The sequence below is a fragment of the Trematomus bernacchii genome, unplaced genomic scaffold (assembly GCF_902827165.1).
Source record: "Trematomus bernacchii unplaced genomic scaffold, fTreBer1.1, whole genome shotgun sequence".
Lineage (NCBI taxonomy): Eukaryota > Metazoa > Chordata > Actinopteri > Perciformes > Nototheniidae > Trematomus > Trematomus bernacchii.
The window spans coordinates 1,999,068-2,026,747 of NW_022987966.1; the positions used below are offsets into that span (position 1 = coordinate 1,999,068).

Below are 27,680 nucleotides of genomic sequence, written 5' to 3' on the forward strand. Positions count from 1 at the left end.
GTCTAATTTCTAATGATTGATAGTTACACATACTTGTGGTATGTATTAGTTTTGTTTGCCCCTGGTACGTAAAAAGGATAATAATAGCGTTTTTTTTAATTACACTGAGTTATTCTTCTTGTCAGGAACCGCTACTATTCGTTTGTTTTATGGATTTGGGCCGGTCTGGGTCTAAATGCCAGGGCCGATTTGCTGTCCCAGTCCAGCCCTGAACCCAACAATAAGTACTTTCTCAATTTTAAATACCAGCAACCTTTATCATCCACGTAGACACTCCACCTACTGTCTCCATAGTTAATCACAGTAGCGAGCCATGACTTTTATTCCTAGGCCCTCTGACCCACCCCCTTCCCTCAAAAAAAAAAAAAAGTTATTACGTCACAGCGTATACTTCAGCGGAATATCAAAACAACGGCCCAGGGTGCAAAACGCATCAATGAAATCGACCCTCTACCACACAAAACAACACCTGTAAATAACCCAATTTGTGTTCTTTGAAATTGAAAAGGATATTGCATTGCGTTTGTTACTTTTGTTGCAGTTGTATGTCTTAAAGGTAGGGTAGGTAAGTTTGAGAAACCGGCTCGAGATACACTTTTTGTTATATTACATGGAATGCTCTTAACATCCCGATAGCAATGAATATCTTAAGTGCTTTGACACTTGTCAAAGCGTCGGGCCGAACCACGCCCCTTAGCTGTGATATAATGGCCATATGCCACGGCCTGTCGTGAGCTATTGCTTAATTATAAATGCTGGCAAGACATAATCTGCTTAGCGTACCCAGCTCTGATACAGTGTGTGTGTGTGTGTGTGTGTGTGTGTGTGTGTGTGTGTGTGTGTGTGTGTGTGTGTGTGTGTGTGTGTGTGTGTGTGTGTGTGTGTGTGTGTGTGTGTGTGTGTGTGTGTGTGTGTGTGTTATCTGAACTTTCCACAGATATACACATCTTAGTCCTGTCACTTTGTATTCCCATTCCTGTGAATCAAACAGATCATTTTATACCGAAAGCCTCTCTTGACATGAACTGAGTGTGAGGCCTCTCTCTTTATTTGTTTGTCTAAAGCGGTTTGATCATATCTGAATGAGCTGTCTTTATCTAATCGAAATTTGGCAAACGAACAAGCACAACGCCCTTGCAAGGCAGCCAGTCAATGCTACGATTCAATAACGCCTAAATGAAGAAAAACCCACGTTTTTTCTAATGACATGAATCAATACGGACAAATTGACCTAGGGTCATTTAATGGGAAAGACATTTTTGTAGACTTCAACTCCAACAAACTCAATACAGGGACGCAGAAAGAACAATGAGAACAAGGTGAATACATAAATAAACAGCATTACACTTCCGGAGAAGAAAACTGCCGTGACCTTCGTCAGCTGTGAAAGTCGCCTCGTCTTCAAGTTGCAACAAGACGTGGCCCCGAGGCACAAAGCAACTTCAGACTCTGGAGATTGTGAAGAAGATGAGTCAGAGGAGGAATGAAGGCAGTCTGACTATCTTAAACTCAGCCTTGAACATGTATAGTATTTTTTCTCTCTCTGCAGCGAAACTGAAAAGCAAGAATATTTTCTCAGTGATCTGACATTTGCTTATTGCATTTTCCCGTACTATTGCATAGACTCTTGAAATGGTATAATGGAGACAGGCTATAAAGGAAAGAGTGAATCCTTTAGAACATGTCATTTACAGTTAACGCAGCTGCTCTGCCTGGAACCTCGCTGTGTTTTCCTGCTGATCTCTCCAAGGACAAAAGGTTCAAAGTGCTCCAGAAATAAACCTCTGCAGATTCAGATGTGACTGTTTTGGCAGTAAAACATGGATGTATAAAGATAACTGGGTGCAGTGTTGGATGCGGGACCCCGTTCATTCCTACAAAAGTTGCCCAAGTCTTTGGGTAAAAGTATTTTTGTGCTAAAAGACGTACAGTATGGATTTGGTTTTATATCACAGTATTTTGGGAAATGTAATGCTGCGGTAAATGCATTGATGCTGTGATCAGATTTGTGTTAGTTGGGCACACCAAATTAAAACCCATTTTGAACTACAATTTCCATCCGCAATGTCATGTATGCATACATTTGATCAATCTTTCTTTTTCTTCCAGGCTGTTCTCTTCCCAGCATTGGTTTCTTTCATGAGTCATACAGTGAGTGGATGAGATTGAAATGCAGATACTCTCGTGCATGCGTGAAAACATGTTTTAAACATGGCTCAGAGGAATAAGTAACATGTGCATGTGAACAAGGAAGAGTGCACGGAAATACACATCTCATACCATACATACTGTAGGAGGGGACACTCAATCTGCACCACACAGAACATTGTGGTGGTGTGTGTGTGTGTGTGTGTGTGTGTGTGTGTGTGTGTGTGTGTGTGTGTGTGTGTGTGTGTGTGTGTGTGTGTGTGTGTGTGTGTGTGTGTGTGTGTGTGTGTGTGTGTGTGTGTGTGTGTGTGTGTGTGTGTGTGTGTGTGTGTGTGTGTGTGTGTGTGGATGCAGTGGTGGAACAAGCATTCAGATGTTCTACATAAGAGTAACAATAGTAACTTGTATACTAGTATATGATTGTTGACGTGTTAATGTCTCTATCACTGCTTGTAAAGGTGGAGCTGATATTATTTCCTTTATGGTAAATGGACTGCATTCATATTATTTGTCCTTTAAATGCTGCTGCTGTGAATCTTAACTCATAATGATATGTTCATGTATTATTTGATATTACAAGGCCAGGGACCCCCCCCTTAACCCACCCCATTAACAACACTAAATATGTACAGTATTATGTCAAATTTTCATTGCACTAATTATGTTTGTATATTTATATTTGGTGTAGATATTTCTCTTTTTTTTAAATATAATTTTAATTACCTTTTGAAATATTACATTTTTATAATTGTTACATTTTTGAGCTTTCACTTACAATTTATTTCCTATAATTGTGTTTATGTTTGCACCACGATATATTATAGCAATTTCCTTCAATGTGTAACCCTACTTGGCAATGAACCGGATTCTGAAAGATAAATGTAGTAACAATTAGACAACTAACAATTAGAATATTGGTTTCCAAGATGTAGTGGAGTGAAAGTATAAAACAGTATAAATAGCACCTCTAAATTGAACTTCAGTATTATACTTGAGTAAATGTACTTCACTACGTTCCTGTCCTGTGAGTGACTCACCGTCCATGTCGAGTCTCTGCATGATGATGGCCAGCTCCACCTCACTGGGCATGTATCCCAGAGAGCGCATGGCCATGCCCAGCTCCTGTTTGGAAATGAAGCCGTTTCCGTCGTGATCCAACACCTTGAACGCCTCCCGGATCTCTGCCAAGACAAATGGGAAATGGAGTCAGCATCTATAGTATGAACAATGCCCCCCCCCCTGCTTCACACAAACACATGTTCATTTACAGCACTGTGTGTGTCAGTTTCACTTATTTCTTTACGCTCATCTGTATTTTTGGAATTCCTTTCTTTGGCAGTGATACACATCGCATTAATCTTGCATGTTATGATTCCTGACAGCATTTCACCCAGCCCCCCTCCCCCCTTTCATCATCCCTCACACACCTTTCTACCCCCCCTCCCTCTATCTTCCTGTCTGACCCAGCTTCGGGCTGCGGATTATACAATTGGTCTCGCACCACTGCCTCAGTTAACAAGATCAATTCCACCCATTGATTCATTTTCTCCACCTGCTGTCACAGCCGCGCCACATCTGCTCGCTTTAGTCATTTCACATTCTGTGTGTCCCTTTATTCTCTCCAGCTTCTGAAAGTCACTTCCACTGAGCCTGCACTGTACAAAACCACTCCTGCTGTGTACATTTCTCTTTATCTTTGACAGTAAAAGAATCAGGAAAAATGTCTGATCTAGATATTTCAGGTAGGGCTAAAAAACTTGAAAGAACTGATCTGTTGTTGTATGTCATACACATGCAAAGTATTCTAATTCTATTAAGTATTCGAGCAGTAAATGAAAACATTGGAATTATTTTAATAAAATATTCTTCCTCGCAGCACAAAATAGAAGATGCTACGTCCTCTTATTGTTTTTGATGTGATCCATCTGCTTGGAAGCTCTAGGATTATTGATCCCAACATTTTTTATATAATTATCACATTATAGCAATATCTTTGCAGCACACTGCAGGACCAAATACAATAAGTTAGGGTATCGATTTCTCGTCTTGCATTTGAGGCGCACAGGTGGCAAAACAAGGCTGAATTGATGTATACTGTTGGGGGATATATGCATTCTATGTATAACCTTGGAGTGTATTGCTTTGGTATGATCTCAGACAAAAATTGATTTTGCATGTCTCCAATTATCTGCATCCTACAGCTTTGACCGTCCCTCAATTCAACACACTTAAGGCTTGCGGATTACAGAGGTGGGGACTCGAGTCACATGACTTGACTCGAGTCACATATTTTTGGATTTGAGACTTGCTTGACTAACATTGATAAAAGACTTGACTTGACTTTGACTTGGTATCCATGACTTGAGACTTGACTTAAGCTTGAGACAGATGACTTGAAAGGACTTGACTTTTTTAAATTAAATATTTGCGTTTGTTTTTGTATTGAGATATTACGTTTAGTTTTTTCGAAATGTGATTGGGTGATTATAGCGCCATGCGCGCAAACCTGGCAACCCACTAGACGGCAGGAGTGTCAGTTAACATGGCAGCGGCTAGCGTTACTCCAAAAATAGTGAAGTTTGGATTCAAGGATTATGTTGTCGATGACGCTAATAAGAAGAGAACAGCGGTATGCAGGGTCTGCAGCATAAAGATCAGTGACACGACCACCACAACATCCAACTTCATTCGTCACTACAAAAAAACCCACAGAGAAAGGTGCGTGAATGTGTTGTGTTAGCTAGAAAGCTAACGTTAAGTTTAAGCTACGTTAGACTTGGTTTCAAATCGATGAAGCATTGCAAAGAGAAGACAAAACGGTAAATGAACACTAGAACCGCCAAGGGATTCATTTTGACTAACCCTGATACTGACGGGCTGTCAGGAGAGGGAGAGAGAGAGAGAGGAAAAGAGATGCCTCGTTTATTTCCCCTGTGTTATTATCAGAAGTTACTGTAAACTGTTGAATAATGTAGTTCATCTACTTTTAGTAGTTTGTTTAAATGTTTTAATTATGTTGTTTTTGTTTGTAGAAGTGCATCATTCCTTGATTTATTGTAAAATGAATCTGAACTTTTTGATCTGTTATGATGATAAACTGAAGCAATTTCTAAATTAACCCAATTAAGTGAGTTTTAAATCGTCCTACTTAGTTTATAAGGATGAAGAGGAACAAATTAAATGATTTGAAAATGATATCTATGGAGGTGCTGACGCTGTTGGAGGTTCTAGTGTTAACAGACATTTAAATTAAATATGTTTAATGGCAAATATATGATTTTCTTACCTGGAATTCTGCCTTTTTGAACAGACTTTTTGACTGAGTCCTATATATTGTCTGCAGTTCTAGGGTTAATATGAATCTAATATGATTGTCATCGGTCTAAATTAGATTTCAAATGATTAACTGTGTATGTAATGAAGATCATAGTGTGGGTTAAATCCATTTTCATAACCACTGTCTTTTAACTGATTTAAATGCGGAAACTGGGCTTATTCATCAGAATTTCGTATGACTTGACTTGACTTGACTTGACCTGAGCAATGACTTGACTTGACTTGCTTGACTCTCACCACAGTGACTTGGGACTTGCTTGATACTTGTAGTTCAAGACTTGAGACTTGCTCATGACTTGCACATGTAGGACTTACTCCCACCTCTGGCGGATTACTTAGATTAGTATAATAAGTTCTCACAGCTTGATCTACAAATGTGATACTTCTTTAAAATATAGACCCGAAGTGGAAACTTTGAAAGGGAAACTTCAACACCCAGCCAGCTGGATTATTTATGACCAAGTAAGGGGTCAATCCAGAAATATATCTCTATTAAATCTTAGGTAATCTGTTACTGCACAGTCAGCAGGTGTCATTAAATACTCTAAGTTATTATAGAGTGGCATTCTGATGACAAATGTCGTAGGTAAATCCGGACGTGGACGTCGCAGGGGCCCCCCAGTATTGCAGAAGATAAGCTCTGTGTTAAACACTCGTAATGATACTGACACGTTTTGTTCTGCAGGATAATCCCCACATACTAACACCACTTTATGATTTTTGAACCTTAAATGTAATAGGCAGTAAAAAGTAAATGTCGGCTATAAACAAAATACATCAAGGTCACATGACTTCACGTCACCACTTCTATGCTTAATACGGCATATATTTGGCGTGATGGCGTTTAGTAGTTTAATTTTCAACCTTGTTAGACCCGCTGTTTTTAGGACACATAGAGGCTTTGGACTTTCAACAGTGGAATATTTACTGACGTAAACAAATAAGTTCTAAATATCTTCTTCAAAAATGTTTTGACTTTGAGACAAGGGAACTGAAATGCTAAAATGCTAACTCATTTCCCGGTTCAAGGACTCATTCCTGCACCACTCTATTAGTTCAATAATCTTAGAGGAAAATAACTTAATAAATGCTTTATTCATCACCCTGATTCTGGTGGAGGTTCCTTACTTCTGTGGCTTAACTCATCTTATAAACATATTTATTTTTCCTGTAGGGCTCAGAAGCAGGTCCCAGTCAAGGTTCCCCATGATCAGATGTGGGAAATAGTGAACGTGTACACTGTTACCCTTAAAATATGAAGTTGCATTTAACTTATAGAGCCCAAAGTCATAAATATGCCTCAGAGAGACATTACACAGCAAGGATTGTAAAAAGTGTGAAACAGGTACACATGTTTTCCTCTTTCCCGTACTGTTAATCCTTTTGAGAGCCTCAGAGTGTGAAACACTGCACCTACTTTTACTTCATGAAATGGCTGTGTCTTTAGCTGCAGTGTGGAGCCAAAGAAATGACCTTTGTGGTTTCCCATAATTGAACTTTTCTAGTCACAAGCACTCATGACAAATTCTACAAATGCACAAAACAAAAGCGCACCAATGAACATCAGAAAACCCTTTGTACTGCAGCTCTATACAAACACCAATCTGGTGAAGCTCATACATAATATTCAACATTACAAATGGACTAGCAGAAAGACAATTTGTTGTGATTTCGCTATAGTGCTGTTACTTATTTTGTTTGTTTATTTGTAGCCTTTATTTATCCAGGTAAAAATCCCATTGAGATCAACGATCTCTTTTACAAGGGAGACCTGCCGTGTGTTATGTTTGGAATATATCATAATGTCCTGCTCACGATAGCACATGCTGTATCAGGACCCTTACACCAGCAACTCCAGAACAGAAAGTTATGAAGAACATTTACAAAAGGCAGAAACGCACTTTTGGAGACATAATACAAAATTGGCTTTGTGAAGAAATACACACACAATGCGTTTGGAGAGGCGGTCTTTACCACTATAACCCCTGCTCAAAAGGACATCAGGTTTAATGAAGGCTTCAGCAGCTTCTAGAAGGAGTTCTCTGCATGTTTTCTTAAGAACAAATGCAGTACAATGAATCAAACTAAAACAATTCATGCTCATTCATTCTGCCCCAAATCAAATGTTATGCCCCTTTCCTACCAGTGGTGGAATTTAACTAAATGCATTTACTCAAGTACTCAAATTAAGTATTATTTTAAGGCAATAGTACTTTCGATTTTTTTAATAAAAAACTAGAGTTTATAAAATGAGATTTTTTATAAATGAAATGAGCCAACCCTTTTAGTAAAGCTGAACTTTTAATCAAGTAGCAGATTGAAAGAAATGTAATTGACATCTGTACTAAATGTTTTTGTATTTATTAAAAAGGATTTGTATTTCTCTGGGTATATATTTTTTAATGTTCTGTTAGATGTTTCTGCATAGTGTACTTTTACTTTAAAAGCCTTAACTTTTTAGGGTTCTATGGGGACCCTGTTAAGTCTTCAGCAATTGTAATATCAGGTTGTTCTTTTTTAGTCTATCACCCAAGATGAGCCCCTTTATTTGATTCTGATATTTAAAATCAGCATGTTAGCTGCAGTTGTTGTTTCTTCACAATGTCTGCATACATGTTCAGTTGTATTTTTACTGAACTGCCTCACTGAATGAAGATGAAATGCCTCCTTTGTACACAGTTGCGTCAGCAGCTGTTCGCTGGCTGCTCGACGTGTGATCAAGTCATCAGGGAGACCAACAGGCTCCGTGGGCTTTAATAAATGCATCTTTCATACGTGAGCCTGCAGACAGAAGGCTGTACGGCGAGGAAAGAGGGAGAAAGTGACAGGCTGCTGATTTCAATAGAGGTGGAATGTCACCTCTCTGAAGAACACTATGGTTGCATGACATGCATGAGCACATTGAGCACTGAATCATTTGAGAGTGGAAAGTAGAGTAGATGCTTTAACTCCATCGCTCCCGGCAACTTGAGAGTTTATATTCTTTAAAGAGAGGACACACACTGCATCTTTTTGGATCCAACAGCATCGTCAAAAACACAATCTATGACAGTCACAAATGATTTGTTGTAGTTTTCTCATAAATAATGCAGCATGATATGAAAAAGACATACTTTTGATACAAAGGGGAACAAATCCATCCTAACTGAGTGGAAATGTATTGCTATTGAGTGTTTTTCAGCTGCGCTCTAACAGCATTTAGAACCAAAGACCCTGTTACAAAATGAGCCCATCAATCATCTCATTATCTGCTGCCAGTCTGGACCGGTCTGCTGGCGAATGATATGGAACAACAGAACATCAATGGAGCGTTAATTATGAATCATCTCATTAAAAAGAGAACATGTTTGGACTGTGCTGAGCACCTACAATACCGGGTCACAGTCTGCGACCTGCATCGAAACAGCTGCTCCTGAGCAAATAAAGCAACATCATCATTGTCACAACAGAGATAATGTTTTCTAGGATGCAAATGCTAACAACACACATGAAAGGCATACAGATTATTCCCACTGCATTTCATGAATACATCTACCAGGGAGTCAGGCTTTTGTTGAGTACTTTCCCGTGTCTCCTGGAGTGTGTAGGAGCAGGAAGACAACATGGGGACTAGGTTTGTATTTCCAAATGAGTCCATTTCATGCATAACTGCTTCTATCTATGAATAATTATGATGCAATGGGAATATTGAAGTGCTTTCCAACTAAAACAATGACATTTGGAACAGCAAAAGACGTACAAAAAAACAAAAAATACTTTGGCGTAACAGTAGCAGAGCCCCACAGTGTTAAATGTTTATGAGGTGCTCATGGGGAGTGTGTCCATGACTATGTATGCTTGAATGACTGGTGTGAGTTTACTTGCATTATGTAATCCGCTAAAGATGACACATGAATCGGCAGAGGTTTTATACTTATATCACAAAAAGTTCAGGAGTGAAAAAAAATACATTATTAAATTGTGATTATTTCCATGTTTGTTGTTCCACCGTGCATATTTAGAGTTATATATCAACAGCTTGTTTGTGATGCAAATGTACGGTGCAATCGCGCTACAACAGCCCAAAGCACTTTCAAAAAGGATGCATTTATAAAAACACAAATGTACCAAAACACATGCAAATAAGAAAAAATCTTCAACAACATGACAACACATGCAAATAGAATACGCTGCAAGAAGCTTAAATCACAACAGAAAGGGCACACAGCTGGGACCGGAGCGCTTGTTCATGTTCGGGGATTATCAAATTGGCCAACTATCACTGTCACTGGAAACTCACCTAATATGCAACCTTTATTGGCTTATATTAATGTGATCACATGATTCCTTACAGTATTATTGCAGATCTGCTAGCTAGCTAACCTAGCTTACCTTGCTAACTAAGTATTTTCAAATATACTGACAAATCACTTAAATCATGAATAGCTCTGAAAATAGTGATATTTGCCTAGTTTTTGTAAGTGGCAGTGTTTTGGGCCTGGTAGGGCATTTTCACCTCTAGGCCTCCAAACAAATGCGTGCTTATTCGGTACATTGTCATGAGTGAACAGTTCCAATAGGGTGCCATAAAGATGAATATATTCATCAGTAACAGAAGAACCATAGAGTCTTGTTTTCCTGCAAGGTGCGATCAAAATAAAACATAATCTATCGTAGCTGCCTGTGTACCCAATTATACCAAATATAATATTTCTCCTCATGTGGATTCACAAGACTAATTAGGTGTCTGCTGATCCACTAATCAAGTAATTATTTGATCTTTAGTTGGATTTATTACTAAGAACCAAAGGGGATAAGGATATTAAAAATGACTGAAAATAAAATGAAGAATCAATGCTTTTTGATGCCTGATTAATACTGTTTCAGATGGGGAAAACAATGTGTTCCATATTTGGCTCCTTTAGCCAGTTTAATGAATGCCTTCAGGTTTGTGGTGCATTGAAGAGGAAACAGAGTCAGCACCACGGACAGCTCCTCATCTCCTGCTAAAACAAGTATGTCCAATCCATAGACTGTATATATAAAGTGTGATCCTGTCAATCCTGTCAGTCAGCCGGTATCTGGTTTGATGTCACATACGCAGGCTTCCCTCCCTGTATCCGTCCTGTACAGAGGCAGCAAATAATGCCTGCTAGAAAATGCTTTAGCCTTTCCTCAATAATTGGTCCCTTCTTGTCCAGACTAATGTTCCCTCAACTTCTGACATGCAGGCTTCTGCTACAACATAGTATGCACAGCAACTCCAAATGTCAGCCAATAATACACGGCTAAAGTTTCAAAGACTGATCGGAGGTGGAAAGTAACTAAGTTGATTTACTCAAGTACTGTACTTTTAAGTTCAATTTTGAGGTATTTGTACTTTACTAAAGTATTTCCATTTAATGCTACTTTATATTTATACTCCACTGCATCTCATAGGTAAATATTGCACTTTTATTCCTACTAGATATCTCTTACATGTTTTTTCCCTCAGATTTTGCATTAGAAAACTAAACTTTTAAGGTATTGAATCCTTTAAGACTTAACAAGTGGAATAACAGTTTAAGGTACAAGTTACAGATAACTTAATACATGACAATAAGTAAAAAAGAACAATTATATTTTGTAAATCAAAACTTTGTTTGTACAGTAAAATGCTAATTGATGCAACAATATTAACAGTCTAATAATGTCATACATATGATAAAATATCTCAAATGGAGGCTATTTTTCTGCAAGATAAGAACTTTTGCTTTGTATACTTTAGGTACATTTTGCTGATAATACTTTTGCACTTTTACTTAAGTGAGATTTTGAAAACAGGACTTTTACTTAAAGGGGACCTATCATGCAAAATGCACTTTTGTACGTCTTTTATACATGAATATGTGTCCCCGGTGTGTCTGGGAACTCACCAAGTGTCAGAAAACACAACCCTCTCTCTTTTCCTCCATACCCAAATCTCTAAAAACGGGGCTGCAACGGATCTGATACAGATTTGAAATTGTTCTGACGTCAGAAACAGGGAGCTCCGCCTATATGGGCAACTCTCCACCTATCAGGGGAATGGGAGGTTGGGCCACGGCCATTGCCGCTCGAAAGCGCTGGAGACGCTGTAGTACATATGCCAGGCCTGTAAGTAGCGCTGTAGTCTGCCACAAAGCAGCGAAGAAGACTTCTCACAGAATCAGCCCTTGCAAAAACAGGGCTGGAAAAGAGCAAATAGAGCGAAATGAGGCATGGCTAAAATGCATGATCTGTTGGTATTTTGAAAAAAAAAACTTCACAGACATGTTTTATATAGGTATGGCCCTACAATATATTATTCAAATATAGCATGATAGGTCAACTTTAAGTAAAGGACCTGAATACTTCTTCCACCACAGTACACAATTACAAATACATGTATTATTCAGATAATGAGAGAAGAACGTAGCACTTTCAGACGCTAATTATGTTTAGTACTTCGTCAGAATGAGCAGAGCGTAGCTTCTCGAAACATCGGTAGCAGCATGTCTTGTGTGGCGCGTTACGTTACCCCCAACAGACAGCGCTGTCTCATGAGCTGCATCTATGTTGTGGAGTGGCATCACATGCTCAACATATGCTGCTCCTGAAGTCATCTAACATGCGGTGTGCCTCTGGCGACAGCTGGCAGGAGTTATGTGTATAAGCTGTATTTTTGTATGCCTATGTTTGCACAGAACAGTTGTTGTCTCTGTATCGGTATCATTTTAGTTCACGGCAACAGTATTTAATAAATCCACAGATCCTTTCTGTGGTGACTAGGATTTAGATTTTGGATATGTGTACGTGCTTGTATTCCTAAAATGTGTGTATGCATTTCATTTGTTTATAAAAAATGCATAGTTTTGCTTTGTTGTTTAATGCTAAAGAATTGGTTACTGGTGTTTTAATTCTGTTATAGCAGAATATCAACAGGTTTCATTAAATATTGTGTTCTGTAGCCTGGGAAAATATGTAATAATAGTAAAAAAACTATATATTTTTTGTGTTAAAACTCATAAGCATCACAGGAACATCCAGACCCCTGTAGCTCCTGTGCTGTGCGGTATTTTGGTCAGTAGGTGCAATCCCTCTCCTGCCTCCAGCTCATCCAAAACTCTTCTCTAAGGCCAGGAAACATGAGCATATCACATCGATCCTTGCTGCCTTGCACTGGCTATCTGTTGCTTTAGAATCGATTCTAAGATTGTATTGCTGACTTGTAAGGCCTTGAGAGGACTCCCCCCGAGCTATCTATATGACCTTTTAAAGCCCTTTGCCCCGTCCCGCAGAGAGAGATCTTCAGAGGCATCACTGCAGGTCGTTACAAAGTTAGGTCCAAACACAAAGGAGACGAAGCCTTTGCTGTCAGAGCTCCTGGAACAACCTGCCTGAGGAGGGGCTGCAACATCTGTCTGCTCTTTTAAGTCACTTTTAAAAATTCACTCTTCAACTCTTTTTTTAACATGTAACTCAATGGGAGGAAGCTTCAAATCCTCTTTTACCTACACCTTGCGCCAAATGCTTCTCCTTCCACATACTTTCAGCTAGGGCTGTGCGATTATGGCAAAAATCTTAATCACGATTATTTTGGTCAATAATTGATATCACGATTATTAAATACGATTATTCATTGATTAAAAAAAAAACATCCATTTATTGAACTTTAAAACAAATACAAATAATCATTTGAACAGTATTTTTTTAACTGTTGATTACCCTGAACGTATAATTCAACTGAAAAACCAATACAAAATAAATGATACATTTATATTTACATTTAAATAAATAATATCAAAATAATAAATACCAATAAACAAGATCAACAAATATTTTGGAGCGCATTTCCACAAGCTACTAAACATATATAAATATGATAAATAAAAATAAATTAGACTAAAATAAATTAGATCAAATATGTTGCAGTGCACTGTCACAACCTAGCAAAGCTAAATAATCGTTTTTTTCGATTATGTTGTTTTCGTAATTGTGGCAGGCCAAAATCGTAATTGCAATTCAAATACGATTAATTGCACAGCCCTACTTTCAGCTAGAGACTTCATTCCAACTTTAAAATGATCACAAGACATTCAGCTATACAACTTCTTCTTCAGATTTTTCATATCTTTTACACTTTTTTTATATTTAACTTAGTTTGGAGCTTGGTAAAGAGGCCTTCTTCAGATTTTAACATGAGTGTGTATTGCGCAGCTCGTTAAGGGTTAGAGTGCGTGATGTCACAGCTAGAGTGGAGGACAGCTTGAAATACGCCTTACATTTCTTTTTTTTAAACTGCCATAATTCGCAAACCCTACACTCCTTGGACATCATTTGTTGTGACACACGTAGGAAAACCTCTCCTACGTTGAAAAATAAATAAAAATTAAGAAAGAAAATTAAACAAAATGAAGCATGAAGTGACAAAAACGTTCAACATGTCTCCATTAGGGCCCATTGTAAATCAAGTCTGATCTGTCCTCAGAGCAGCAGCTGCACACCTTTAGTAAATCTGCCAAAAATGCCACATTATGGACCCGAAAGTACACAAAAAGCAGATTCCGACGCTCCTCACGGTCCTGACATCCTCCATGCGTTGACATTTTATTAAAGCAGCTACCGTTTTTAAACTATAGTTAGAAATGTAAGAGGTTTATTTCTAATTCAGAACAATGGAAAGGCTCTCCTTTCACAGCACATCTCCATGGAAACCTTTGATCTCTGGGCTCACGTACACAGATGTTTGATAATGTTGTCACCGTGGTAACCTTTGATCGCTGGGCTTACACACACAGGTGTTTGTAAACATTCATTCACTACTACTTACATTTAATATCTATCTGATATTTAACTCCTTCAGCCTACTTTCAGCTACAGAATCCATTCAACTATTAAATTATTCAGCTATTTCAGGACATTGAGGCTATACATGTTGTTGTGTATACCTTTTTTAAACCTTTTCTTTTAAATATTAAGCTTCTTCACTATTTTTCATACTCTTCCAGTTTAACATTTCACTTTCAAGTTTTCAACAAAGTCATTGCAATGCATTTGAGCTGTAACAATTTGATTCAAATCATTTCACTTTTCTGCATTTCTCAGTTCAGCAACACACATACTTGGTTTTTGTAGCTAAAAGCAGCTACCATTTAGCTAATAAAATATTCAGCTTTTTCTGCATTTTCAGCTAAATTCAGCCACAAATGTTCACAGTTTACAGCATTCGCACGCATTTTCTGCAGGAGATGCATTTTCTAGTTTCTATCTGTTTTACTCTGTGTTTTTATGTTTAGATGCTGTTGTTTAGTTCACTTGCTCTTTGTGATTTTTACGTGAAAGAACTTTGTAACTATGTTTTGAAAAATGATATAAATATAAAATGTGCTGTTATAAACAGAATACAATCTTCTGCTGTGTTTAAAACAAGTTTGTTGGTTGGTATAATAAGCCTTCCCTACCCAGCCTCTGGCCCTGTAGCCTCTAATGGAGCATTTCCACCATGGCACGGAGTGCGGTTTAAGCGTGCCGTGTCGTGCCGAGCCCGTTTTTGGTTGCGTTTCCACTAGGCCTAGTTCCAGCCCGGGGCTACTTTTTCACCTTTTTTCTGGCCCGACAAAATCATGGTTCTATCGGGGCCAACAAACAGGGCTGAGTCAACAAGATGAACATATTTGACCGTGATTTAATTGTAATACACGTTTCAAAATGATGCCGAAGTAACAACATACTGATACCGGTTAGTAAAAACCATGAATTAATGCTTTGACAAGTCTGCAGACAGACGGCAGATACTACCCCAGTTCCTAAACTGTAATGGAAGCGCAGCATTAAAGTGAGCTGGGCCTAACAAGGCCTAACAAAACCGTACTAAGTCGAGCAAGGCCTGCGGTGGAAATGCGCCATAAGTGACGTGCTGTTTTTTGGATAAACGTCCACATAGTCCAAGGTCAGAAACCACCCGGTGGGAACTGCTGTTTAAAAGCCCATGGAGTTATAAACAAGCTTCCTAATGCCGGCCCCTGTTCCCTCTCTCCTTAAAGGAACTCAGCGCTGGTGGCCTGAGGAGACAAATCCCACCACCCAGCCCACCCCAACCCCCCCTCTGCTCTGGCTCAGCACTGAAAGAGGAGCTGAGTGCCGACCAGGAAGGATTTATTCCACTGCTCTTTCACTAAAGCTTCTATAAAACAGGCTATTTTAGTTTGCTGTAAAGCCTGTCCCCGTACTACTGTAATGTGAAGTCTGCCTGAAACTCCCCACTGTGGATCCAGATGCAGCTCGCCATCTGGCCGAGTGTCTGGATGCTGCTTGACTTGAATATAATGCTGACTCCTGCAGTCTCCTTATGGACTGAGACTGGAGCTCTCAGTATACAGTAAAAACACTAACTTTAAGTATCTCCGTATATACTGTAAACGCTGGGGAAATTGCGATGTAAGAAAATTCAGCAGTACAAAATGTTTGGTCAAGTTTTCAATCATAAATCCAATCATAAATTATAAATCATAAAAACAGTTGTATTCATTTTATAACTGGCTTGTTTAATAGTTTTATATGTTAACGTGTTAATTAATACACATTTTAAGAAAGGATTTTATTTTATTCATTTTTTTAAATGCTAGTCTGCTCTTGTTAGTTTTGCTTTGTTATCTGCACTGCACCTTTGCTGTTGAAACGCTGCCAAATCCCCCCTCTGCCGGTGTTATGTGCCATGGTGTGTTTGTGTGTGTCTATCCCCCCCCCCTGATTGTCTCCCTCCAGGTGCAGCTAACTTTGAGTAAAAGAAAATGTGAGAAGAACCATTTATTTGCTGCACAAAATATACAAATTCAAGCACTCCAATTACACATGGGTATTTTATATCTACTTTCAAGAAACCACTTAAAAACACAAACTTTTAAAGAATGTCAAGGACCAAGATTTTATTTCCACAAAAATATTATTGAAACCTGTAGATTTTTCTTGAGGAGCACGGTTCTCTTTTATATTCCTGGCTTTAACCACACTGTAAGCAGTGGCACTGCAAGACACTCTGGGGGCCCCAGGGAGAAGCCCCACAACCGAAAAATTAAGAGAAAGATAAGAACAGTCAGCTCTGCTCTTGCACAATTGAGCTAAATCACTTTGTCTCCATATTGCTCTCATAGGGACACATGTCATGAGGCAAAGGCGGATCATCTAACAAACAAAGGGGAAAACATTTGGGTCATTAACTGTAACTGGCATTTGGGTGTAAAAGCTGAACTAAATCCACAAAGTCAGTGTTCAGAGACAGCAGATCTCCTTAAGGCTTCTCTCTGGATCACAGATCAGATATCATCATGTGCTTGAGTTCACACAGTGACCGAAAACTCTCGATCGATCTTGTGAATTCTGTTTCTACATCCTACACTTCTTGTTTACTGGTTTAAAGAGTGTACATTCAGCTCTTCTTCCTGCTGCAATGACTTTTTAGTGCTACAAAGAATTGTTGCCTCAGTGGCTCAATTGGTAGATAAGCAAAGAATTCCCGTTAAAAAGTGGGCCCTCCTATCCCCACAGTTACAGGAGAAAAATACAGCCGGCTACTTCCAGGTGACTGGATGAATGAATAAATGAAACTTAAGGCGTCATCCTACAAAAATAAATCCCTAAAGCTGACCAAAGCTTCTCCTTCCAGATGAGATATGTAATGCTGCAAGATCTCTAACGGCACTGCACAAATACAGTAAATATCTCTTAAATAGAGCGTCTTTTAAATATTGTAAGGCAGGAGTGTTAAACTTACAGTACTTCTCATTGCCAGCACTTCCACTGGTTGCAAAATTGCATAAAAGTCTACATGAAAATGACCCTACTTTTCAATCGATTTATTACCTCAGTAAACCTTTTTCTAATGAGTTAATGGTCTCAATGGTCTCAATGGTCATTTTACTACAACATGATATTCATATTTAATATATTCGTCCTATTTAGAGTAAACACGACGATAAAGAGGATATGCGTTTCACAGTGGGCTTTTTTAGACTCATGACAGAAACATAGGCTGCCAAAAAAATTATCTGTTCAGCTTAAGACATGTTGCATCAGTTACCAGCAATCTATTTGAAAGGTAAAGGTGGGGTAGGTAAGTTTGAGAAAACCAGCTCGAGTGCGCTAGAATTTGAAAATACACAGCCGGAAAAAATCTGCTACTTCCTCACAGAGCCCCTCCTCCAACACACACGAACGCACACATGACCAATGAGGGCACGAGATAAGTTTGTGCACAGATGGAAGGCTGACAGGCAGGTAGGCCATCCAGTTATTTTAGCCGGGCCGGCTAAAATGATTGGTCGTGCTTTTTACAGTGCTACGGCTTCCACAGATGACATTTTTTTATGGATTTTTTGTCAAAGCACTTAATATATTCATTGCTATCGGGATGTTAAGAGCATTCCATGGAATATAACAAAAAGTGTATCTCGAGCCAGTTTCTCAAACTTACCTACCCCACCTTTAACAAGCAGGATTTTGTATATGATTTCTAAAGTCAATTCATAAACATTTATCAAAGACCTCACTGAAGGCAGAAAAATGCTGCGCTCCCAGCTGAATGTGTGTGACATCTGTGCACTGTGGTCTGACTGATTTAAAAGGAGTGTGATTTCTCAGGTTAAGTGTCTTACTGACAAGCACTTCATAACTGAAAAGGGCGGAATGACTCATTTCTCATAACATATCAGAGTCTAAACAACCAAACTGTTGACCTTGGAGCTGCACGCCCTCTGTGATCCCACCACTCATCCAGCATGAAGTGTGTAGAACCCTGATACGGTAATTACCGTCGACAGGCTGTAGTTTGTCAGTTGTCCTCATAATGACCCTCTAACCACAAGCCGTTTCTTACTCACCAAACAGCATGCAGCCGTTGAAATAGGAATGAGGAATTTATACGCTGCAACTATCTCCATGCATATTAAAACCCTGACACAGTATCTGGTTATTACCGTGCGCTACGAAGCCAATTTTCCGGGCGCAGGCTTAATGTTGCATCGAATGGATTAATATTTTTTAGGTCCGGGGAGTTTGTTTGCCGCCTGTGAGGCTGCTGACTCCTGCAGACTGTAATTGATCAGGTTTGTGTTCTGCGGGCTCCGGTGATTACTCTCAGACAGATTGGAAAACAAAGGGTTCATGAACACAGCCTCTGCAACAGCACAGATGTAAAGTCAGAGACAGAAGCCAGCCGACCGCGATGCTCCTGTTGAGTTAAAGTACGGAGAGAATAATGCATGACTGGGCTCTGTGGGCTCAGATGAGCAGGATGCTGCTTGGTTAGTAGCCCTCTATTGTCTTTCAAAGCATTACTGACTATAAAAGTGACTGGGGCGGATCAGCACCTGTCCGTTGAAACAACACCTGTCACAGGTTTATCCTCCGGTGTACCACATTATTTAAGAATCTGTTAAGTAACTTGGTATGTTTTCTAAAAACAAAGCTCCATATGGGTTTGGGATTCTGCAGTGTGACTAAGCCTGTTGCCCAAAATAGTCCTGTTCTAAGCAGTGGCTCCCACTGTGTGACCGGCTGATCAGTCTTAAAATAAGTCTCCTGTTTTCCTGTTCATTACTTTTTTTTACACTTTAAAAGGAGATATATCGTGACAAAACAGACTTTTTCAGTGTATGTGAACATACAGTTGAGCCTCTGTACTCTGTACTTACTACACTGAGCCTCAGAAAACCAGAGCAACACAACACACATTTAGCTTTGAATATGTGTACACACATGCACAGACAACCACAACATCTCATAAGGACACGGCATTTTGCAGCCCTGAACATATTTTATTGTCTTTTACATTTTACAGAAAATATTCAGTTGTTTTCAGCACAAAAGCTCGTTTTGGTACAAAACGTGTCAGTCTGGGACCTGGGGAATAGGGTTTCTTTTCTACTAGTGATCCTAGTAAATCCTTTAAGTCAGGGTTTGACCTGATTAAAGACTCTCAATTAATAAAAAAATTATAAAAAATGTTAATACATGCAATGAATGCAAGTGTACCTGCAGTCTGGCAGAGGCCTATTTCTTCAGACAGCTGCTAATGCAGATGTGTTAAAAGATTCTCCTCAGCCTTCTCTTTTTCCTCCATCCTTCTCCTTCCTTCATCCTGGATTAATATTTTTTCAAACACAGTCCTTTATATGGGATATCTAGGTTGGAAAGCAAAAAGATGAAGATTTGGCTCACCCTCCAATGTTACACGCAAGCTTATCAGAATCTAGCGCCCCCTAGCTATTACCCTATCTCCACCCACGATGTTGTGTCTACATCGTAGCCTCTCGAAACTTGGTAAAAAAAGCTCTTGCCAAACTTCCTGCTAGACGACATATCCTAAACTAACCATTCAATGTTAAATGCTAACCATACCAACTCAAACTAGTTATGCAAATCAAGAGTCACCATCTAATACCAAGGCTTGAATATATCTTTGCCAAGATGCAGCAGGTTTTTTCTTGCAAGACAATCATGGCTTTTTCGGGAGGGGGGCTTTAAGAGACTTAAAGGGGTACCTATTGTACACGAGTACAAATGTTCAGATTCTAATTTGAATTTTATTTTGACATGTCTCCATGCTTTAATGTTCAAAAAGCTCTTTATTTGTCTCATACTGCCTGTGCTGCAGTACCTCTTTTCACCCTCTGTCTGAAACCAGAGCCCAGTCTGCTCTGATTGGTTAGCTGGCTGGCTCTGTTGTGATTGGTCAACTTGTTAAGAGATGTGTAGAAATGTCCCGCCCCTTAGCCTATTACGTACAATGTGTTTGAGCGCGAGTCAATAGAAGCATGAGTGTTAAATAGTGATGTCACTATGTTACAGAAGTAAACAAAGGAGTTCAATGGAGGCATTTCAGGCAGGGGGGGGGAGTGTGTGGGAGAGAAACTCCCTCTGGAGGGAACACAGGGATTTTAGCCTTTGCAGACCATTTACATGCACAAAAACCTCTATAACACACTACAGGGAAGGGAAACCCTAAGGCAGAATAGGGCCCCTTTAAGAGGATGAATACAGGTATAATCCAACACATAATGTGAGGATTGAAATGAACAAAAACATTATATTTTCCTTAATGTTTCATTACATAGTGTAAAGTCAAAGATCTATCTATGTTGCTTTGTTATTGCAGCAAATCTTTTTTTTTTTCCCTCAGTTCTGGCACCCCCCCCCCCCCCCCACACACACACCCCCCTATGCTGGCAGGAAGCATAACTAAAGCTGCAGTGAGGTTACAGTCATTTCTATGCAGCACTGCAGGGGCAAATATTTCAGTCTAATTGTGTTGTCTTGCACTTCAGAGCTGACTTTAGTGTTACTGGAAAATACATCACCATAAACACATACAAATATCTACTTTCCACCCAGAAGAAATGCTGTGTTGGTTTTATTTTTTAATGAAATGCTACTAAATAAATAAACCATCGTGAAACACTTTATGTTTTTTTGATAGGTTAGAGCCATGAAGTGCCATTACAAAAAAAGTTGTTATCAGCGTGCCGACGATCGTGAATTATCAACGGTGGGGGGGGGGGGGGGGGTCCGTTCTGTGAATCTCCAGAACACACATGTTATGATATTAGGCAAGGCCGTAACCATGGAGTCAACATCGGGGGGGACCAAAAATTCAGTCAAAATTTGAATACTAATTTCCTGCCATTCAAAGGGAAAATATATAAAAACTCACTAACACATAATTCACCATATAATTCACCATATACATTGGGGGGGACACATCCCCCCCAATATTCAGATACGCTCAAAATGTCCGCCCCCCCCCCCAATATATAGCCTAACTGATATCAATTTTTTTAAATAAAATTGCTATTCTATGACTTTTTTATTTTGGCTATTTGTATACTTGAAAATCTTTATGTTCTGTTATTGTGAACTTCACCAAAATGATATATTCTTTTCATATGTAAATTGGTTCCGCCTTTGTTTGTTTATGCATACCTTTATTTTGTACCCGGGGGGTGTATTTGCATGTTTTAATTTGCCCTCTATCAGTTCTGGTGTCTTTTTCTAGTTAGCCAGCCCTAAACTATATCATTTTATTTCGTAATGGTAATGTTAATGAACCCTCCGGTTTAGCTTCTTTGTGTAAATAACTTGTAGTTCTGATGTTAAAACCGAACTTTTCAGGAATAGTATAGGGGAGTGATTTGTAAAATATGCATAAAGAAAAAGTAAATCTGTTTACATCTGTTTCATATGGATGTTGAGAGATGTATCCATAGATCTCCTAATGTTGCTTCCCGGGGGAGCATGCCCCCGGACCCCCCTAGAGGAGGTTAGGTCCACCACCTGCACCCCCCGTCAAATTGTCCCACCCACATTGAAGATGCTTCCTACGCCCATGCCTGAGACACAGTTTTGTGAATATTGTTATTTTTTGCCCCCACGGGCGGGGGCATGGGGTTTAACAGGTTTTAAAGTATCCCATGTGTTAGTGAATTTTTATATATTTTCCCTTTGAATGGCAGGAAATTAGTATTCAAATTTTGATTAAATTTTTGGTCCCCCCCAATGTTGACTCCATGGTTACGGCCTTGGTACTGCAATTTGTGAAGTGCTTTCCTCTGTGGTGTAACGATCAGCCCTGCCCCACGGAGGAAAGCGGCAGAAAGTCGCCTGGAGTTAAAGAGAGCGGGCTGCGTTGCGTGCATGGCTTCCTTCTGCAGGTAACGGGGAGACGCGCTCTGGCGGCGGTCTCGTTCAGGATCCAAAAATACAATTTAAATATTTTGCACACTTATTCCACTAATTCCTAGTGTGCCACTGGTTACGGTGGTACGCGTGCCAGGGGTTGCCGACCCCTGGGTTTGAGTAACAACATAAAGCAGTTGTTAAAATATCATTGGCTCATGCTTATTTCAGGTAAACTGTTTTCAATATGGGGGTTAAAAGGCAGGCAGCACCAGCCAATGCCTTTAAATGCACATTTAGCTTAAAGCAGGACAGCAGCCAGACAGTTTTTTGAGATCTCACTGTACTCACCGTCCAGCTCCTCCACGGAGATGCTGGCCAGGACGTCGCTGTCGCTGTCGGATAGCGAGCGGCTCAGGTAGTTCTCCTTGTAGAGCAGGCCTGCCGTCACGTGGTGGAACGGCATCTTCTCCCTGAGAGACAGCAGAAGGAAACATTTAGACGTCAGCGAAGGAAAGGGAGAAATAGCTCTCTTGGGATTTTCTTCAAGATTAATTGTGAAGTCAAACAACTATTAAGAGCTCCACACATTACACATGTATCTAAAACATCCTGTTAGCAGACTCAGGCTGTATCAGGGTGAATGCTTGATCCTGATTGGTCAATTTGGACATTCAGAGGTCTACTATTTATTGATAGAAGACCACTGCTAAGTATAGTAGAGCGTTTCAAAGGATGCTCTGAACTAAATGCGATCTGCAGTCATATCAATCGGCAGAAAGAAGTCCGGTCGACTTAACGTCAGCTGTTGCCAAAAAAACGAATTAGTTTTCAACACTTTGCATTATATGAATATTCCTTTTAATATGTAAAGGGTGCATGAAACGTTTGACCCATGGTGGATGAACTGTTCCAAGTAAGGGAAAGAAAAAGAGAAAAAATAGTGCAAGAGAAAGAGTTTAAAAAACAAAGAGCTGGACGACGAGAAATCAGCAGACGAAACTGGACAGGAAGTACACATGAGCGGGAACAACAGAAGAAGACAGACAGGAAGTAAACACGAGCGGGAACACAATATGGGCTCTGGCAGTGTTTAAAGACTGGTTTATAGAAAAGAAAATGTGGACAGTTAAAAAACCTAGATCAGTGCTGCTGCATTTTAATTTACGCTGCTGTCACCACAGCCCTTGTTAGGCAATAAAATATACTTATTCTCAATATAATATTTTTTTTAATCAATATTGTGAGTTACAGTAGATCGTTGATTTATTTATTAAATAGCCGTGTAATAAGCGCCTGTTTCCCGCTCACCCTGTCAGGGTTCTTTTCTCATTAATGGCCTGCAGCACATTCCCCCTTACTCCATCAATGATACAATTAGGAAAATGACCAGTAGGATGCATGAATCCACTTTTCAACCAAACTTGAAATTGGTTTGCCCTTTTGTGATATTGGTGAAACAAATTAGCGTCCAAGCAGCACAGTATAAACGAGATCCATAAACGAAGCAGAACTCATTTGCTAAATGGAAAGTCACGCAGTGAGGGAGACACGTATAACTAGGGGTAAATGTACAGTGTGTGTGTGTGTGTGTGTGTGTGTGTGTGTGTGTGTGTGTGTGTGTGTGTGTGTGTGTGTGTGTGTGTGTGCGTGCGTGCGTGCGTGTGTGCGTGTACTGTATGCACAAGGGTGACTGAGGCAATTCATTATTCAATAAATGGAAGCCCCAGGGCACAGGAGGAAAATAAGAGCACATAGAGCACAGATATTTGTGTGGATGCTTCCTCCTCTCTAATTGGATTTCATCTTGATGAGATGTGTCTGAGACAGAATGGAAGTTCAAAGTGTGATGAGACTTTACACCAACAGAGCCTTACAGAACACTGACTGCTCTGTTTAATGCGTTTGTCTCTTATCAGTTGAACTTAACATCATATGTCTGCAGAGTCTAGTAAGCCTCACAATTACAAGAAATAGAGATGTAAAAGTAAAACACGGTGTGAGATTTGCAGCAGTTCTGCCCTTTGGATTCATGCATCCACTACAGTACACTAAAGTTGTATGAGTGTAATCCTCAGAATGACACATGCAGGCCAGTGTCCCAGGCAAACAAAGGGAACGAGTCAAATACTTCAGCACTTATCTTATTAAATAATGTATTTGACATGTGAATCATTTACTGAAAGACTCCCTTCGGCTTGCTGTTCTTTAGAAACCTTTAGCTTGCTTTTAAAGGTGCCCTATTATGCTCATTTTCAGGTTCCATATTTGTAATATATCTACCGGGATATTGACCGCTTAGAGATGTCCCACCCCTCAGCCTATTAATACAATGTGTTGGAACACCAGACAATAGAAGCGAGTGTTACATAGTGATGTCACTATGTTCCGGAAGTGAACAAGGGAGTCCTATGGAGGCGTTTCAGGCAGGGGGGGGGGGGGGGGGGGGGGGGGGGGGAGTGTGTGGGAGAGAAACTCCCTCTGGAGGGAACACAGGGATTTTAGCCTTTGCAGACCATTTACATGCAGAAAAGTTAAAATCATTCTGAAGCAGAGAGGACATGACAGCACTGCTCTACTGTAAATTCCTAATAGTCAATGATTAGAATAACAGACGACAAGAAGAAACACTTTAGGAGGAAGACAGTTAAGCCACTAACAAAGTTGAGAAGTTTCTAAACTTTAGAAATCTCATGAGCCACTTATAATTGACTTTGCTTAGACTAAGTAGCCATTAAGTCTTAACTAATATCATTAGTAAGTAATGAATAGAGGTTGCTGTTTTGTGGTACCCAATAACCCATGCTAAATGGTTATTGGACTGCATTTATATATAGCCCTTATTCTTCTAGTCTTAAAGCTGACACTTCCACATGTACACTGCAGTAGCAAAGATGATCTCATCATTAAAGACTTATTACTGAAAGACAATCCATAATCATGAGAAAGTAATACCCTATTTTCATTGCAAAATGGCAAAGTCAATAAGTAAATAAATCAATTTCAAATAGCTTCCATATGTTGCACATTGTTATATTGAGATCAATAAATCATGCATGAAAGAAAACCTTTCAATGTATTACATTTGATTTGATTAGCGATGAGGTGATCATATGGTATATCTGTTCAGTTCTTGATAAAATATCTATTTTTGCTGCCATAAGCTGCTTTTTATCACTACGTCCAGCATCTGAGCTGCCTGCCATCCGTTTCCTCACAAATTGAAACTGCTCCCCACATCTTTCTTGTTTGTCAGTTTAATAAGCATGCATATCTAGACTCCTGCAATATGCCCTAAGCTTTTATTTTATCAGCTTTCCACGCACATGTCAAGATTTTTCATTTTCTAATTCATCAATTATTCAGTCATCTTACTGCTGTCGTTATGAATATTACAATCCTCGCTCCTGTCCGTCTTTCCGTACTATCAATACGAGCTAACCCATATCGTCAGTCGTTTGACACAGGTGTAAACTATCCTGGGTTTACAGTTCTGCGGCCAACATGAAGAAATATTGATCAGAATGATTTACCATGCAGGCGATAGAATTTACATTCCATTACAGTCCATTCTTCAGGAGCAGTGTGCATTCACACACTAGATTAAAGACTGTATTGTCATGCAGCTCAAACCTTTGCCCTTTGGCTTTAGAGTGGCTAAAGCCAGCCGTGTGTGTGTGTGTTTAATGTGTTCTCTATTAGTATGGAGGGCAAAGTGGCTTCCATTGTGAGATTTGTCACGTTTCTGACACTTTCAACAATCCAGCAAAAAGGTTGCACCAAACAGAGGACAGACATTCGTTTTAGCAACAAGGACCATGGAAATGTTGTTCTGGTGACAGGTCGAAGATGAACTGTAGGATCTTCGGAGGCCTGAAAGTGCAAAACAATTGAATCAACGGAAACAATTGATAGGAAATGACTCGATTCATTCAAGTATTCAAGAAAACGATCTAGGCGAAAAAACTCCAAGGGTTAGGGTTAGGTTTTCGGTTAGGGTTGGGTGTTCAGGGTTGAGAATAATTTGCACTAGCCCATTGATCTGTGGATAGGTGTGGCAAATGTGTGGTTTGTCGAGTGTAGTTGGCTGCTGGTAAAAAGGGAACAGGACCCCCATGGAGATCCCGAACGTGGACCAGAGGCGAAGGAGGCTTTGGCGGGGGCTGTCAATCAACTGTCAATCAGCCCCCTCTGTATGGTGGTGCCCAGCTTTTCTATCCAGTTTTTCATCCTCTTGCTCTGTACAATAGTGCAACGGTCAATGGACTCCAGTCCCTAGATAACCAGGTTAACAGACAGGTGAGATTGGAAATTATTAATTGAGGTTGTGGTGAGACGACCTTCCCCAATGTTGTAAAGGTTCTGTTTCAGTCTGGTGAGTATGGTGTGCTTTGTCTCTTCAGATATAGTGTTCATGGCAGATGGTGCAGGATACGATTTGACTATATTGCTGCTGTTAAGTGGAAATTATCCGAGGGGTATGTTTACTGTTCCACTGTATTGTCTGTGTACGAACTTTCCATGGATGTAGTGTTGACTGTGTAGTGTGTGTGGTGGGGCTATGTGTCTCGAGAACTTGCAAAAAATGTGTATATCCTGGAGGCTTTTGTTCTTCCTGAAGACGTGCTTGGTGAAGTGTCAATGTTGTGACTGTAATTTGGTGAAGTTCTGTTTGATGGTGCCATGTCATCATGTTTGTTGCCTGAGAGAAGGTGCAACTAGTGGTATGAGTTTTGGGGGGGTCTGTCCGGTTGAGGTCAGGTAGGTTGGTCTGGCGGAAGGCGAGGGGAGATCCACACTCCAAGTGGGGGACTTTGAGTGTATACTAAATACAGTGGCGAGCCGTGAGCTTTATACCTAGGCCCTCTGACCCCCACCAATTCCCTCGAAAAAAAAAAAAAAAATGTTTACGTCACAGCGTATACTTCAGCGGAATATCAAAACAACGGCCCAGGGTGCAAAACGCATCAATAACAGCGACCCTCTACCACCCAAAACAACACCTGGGAACCCCATTTGTGTTCTTTGACATTGAAAATGATATTGCATTGTGTTTGTTACTTTCGTTGCAGTTGTATGTCTTAAGTGTCATTTGGCATGCTTTTATTTTGAAGGTGAGTTCACGCTGTTGACAGGAAGTTGTTGTTGCTATGGAAACAAGAAAAGTTTCACAGCGCGGAACTTGTCATAAAGTCCGCGATAATAAAACCCACCCATTTAGAGGGAAGATATGATTGGTCAATTGTACTGTCATTTGACATTACTCTCTCGTTCAGTTACTATAGCGGGCCCTCTGTGAATCGCAGAGAGGGCCAGACGAGCTTCTTTCATGTAACCCTTCACATTCAACAGAGACTGAACAGGCAGATTCGAAGGATTTATTTCTTTGGAAATGTTATTTTAAATACAATTAAATCAAGTTTTTTTTCGGTAAAACTAATGAAAAATATAACAAAAATATTAAAAATATATATATTTAAAAAATATATTTTTTTTTTAAATGTTTTTAAATATTTTTTTTTAGAATATCTTGGGCCTTCACAGAGGGC

General features: G+C 39.7%; 1 protein-coding gene across 1 annotated transcript in view; it reads right to left on the reverse strand.

The window, feature by feature from the left end:
* Positions 1-27,680, reverse strand: part of LOC117471033 (calcium-binding protein 8) — a 127,890-nt gene that overhangs the window by 85,067 nt on the left and 15,143 nt on the right. Inside the window, exons 2-3 of the mRNA XM_034115814.1 lie at positions 22,483-22,604; positions 3,186-3,329 (exon numbers count right to left, since the gene is read on the reverse strand). Of these exons, the coding sequence (XP_033971705.1) occupies positions 3,186-3,329; positions 22,483-22,604 (266 nt within the window). The remainder of the gene's footprint in view (positions 1-3,185; positions 3,330-22,482; positions 22,605-27,680) is intronic.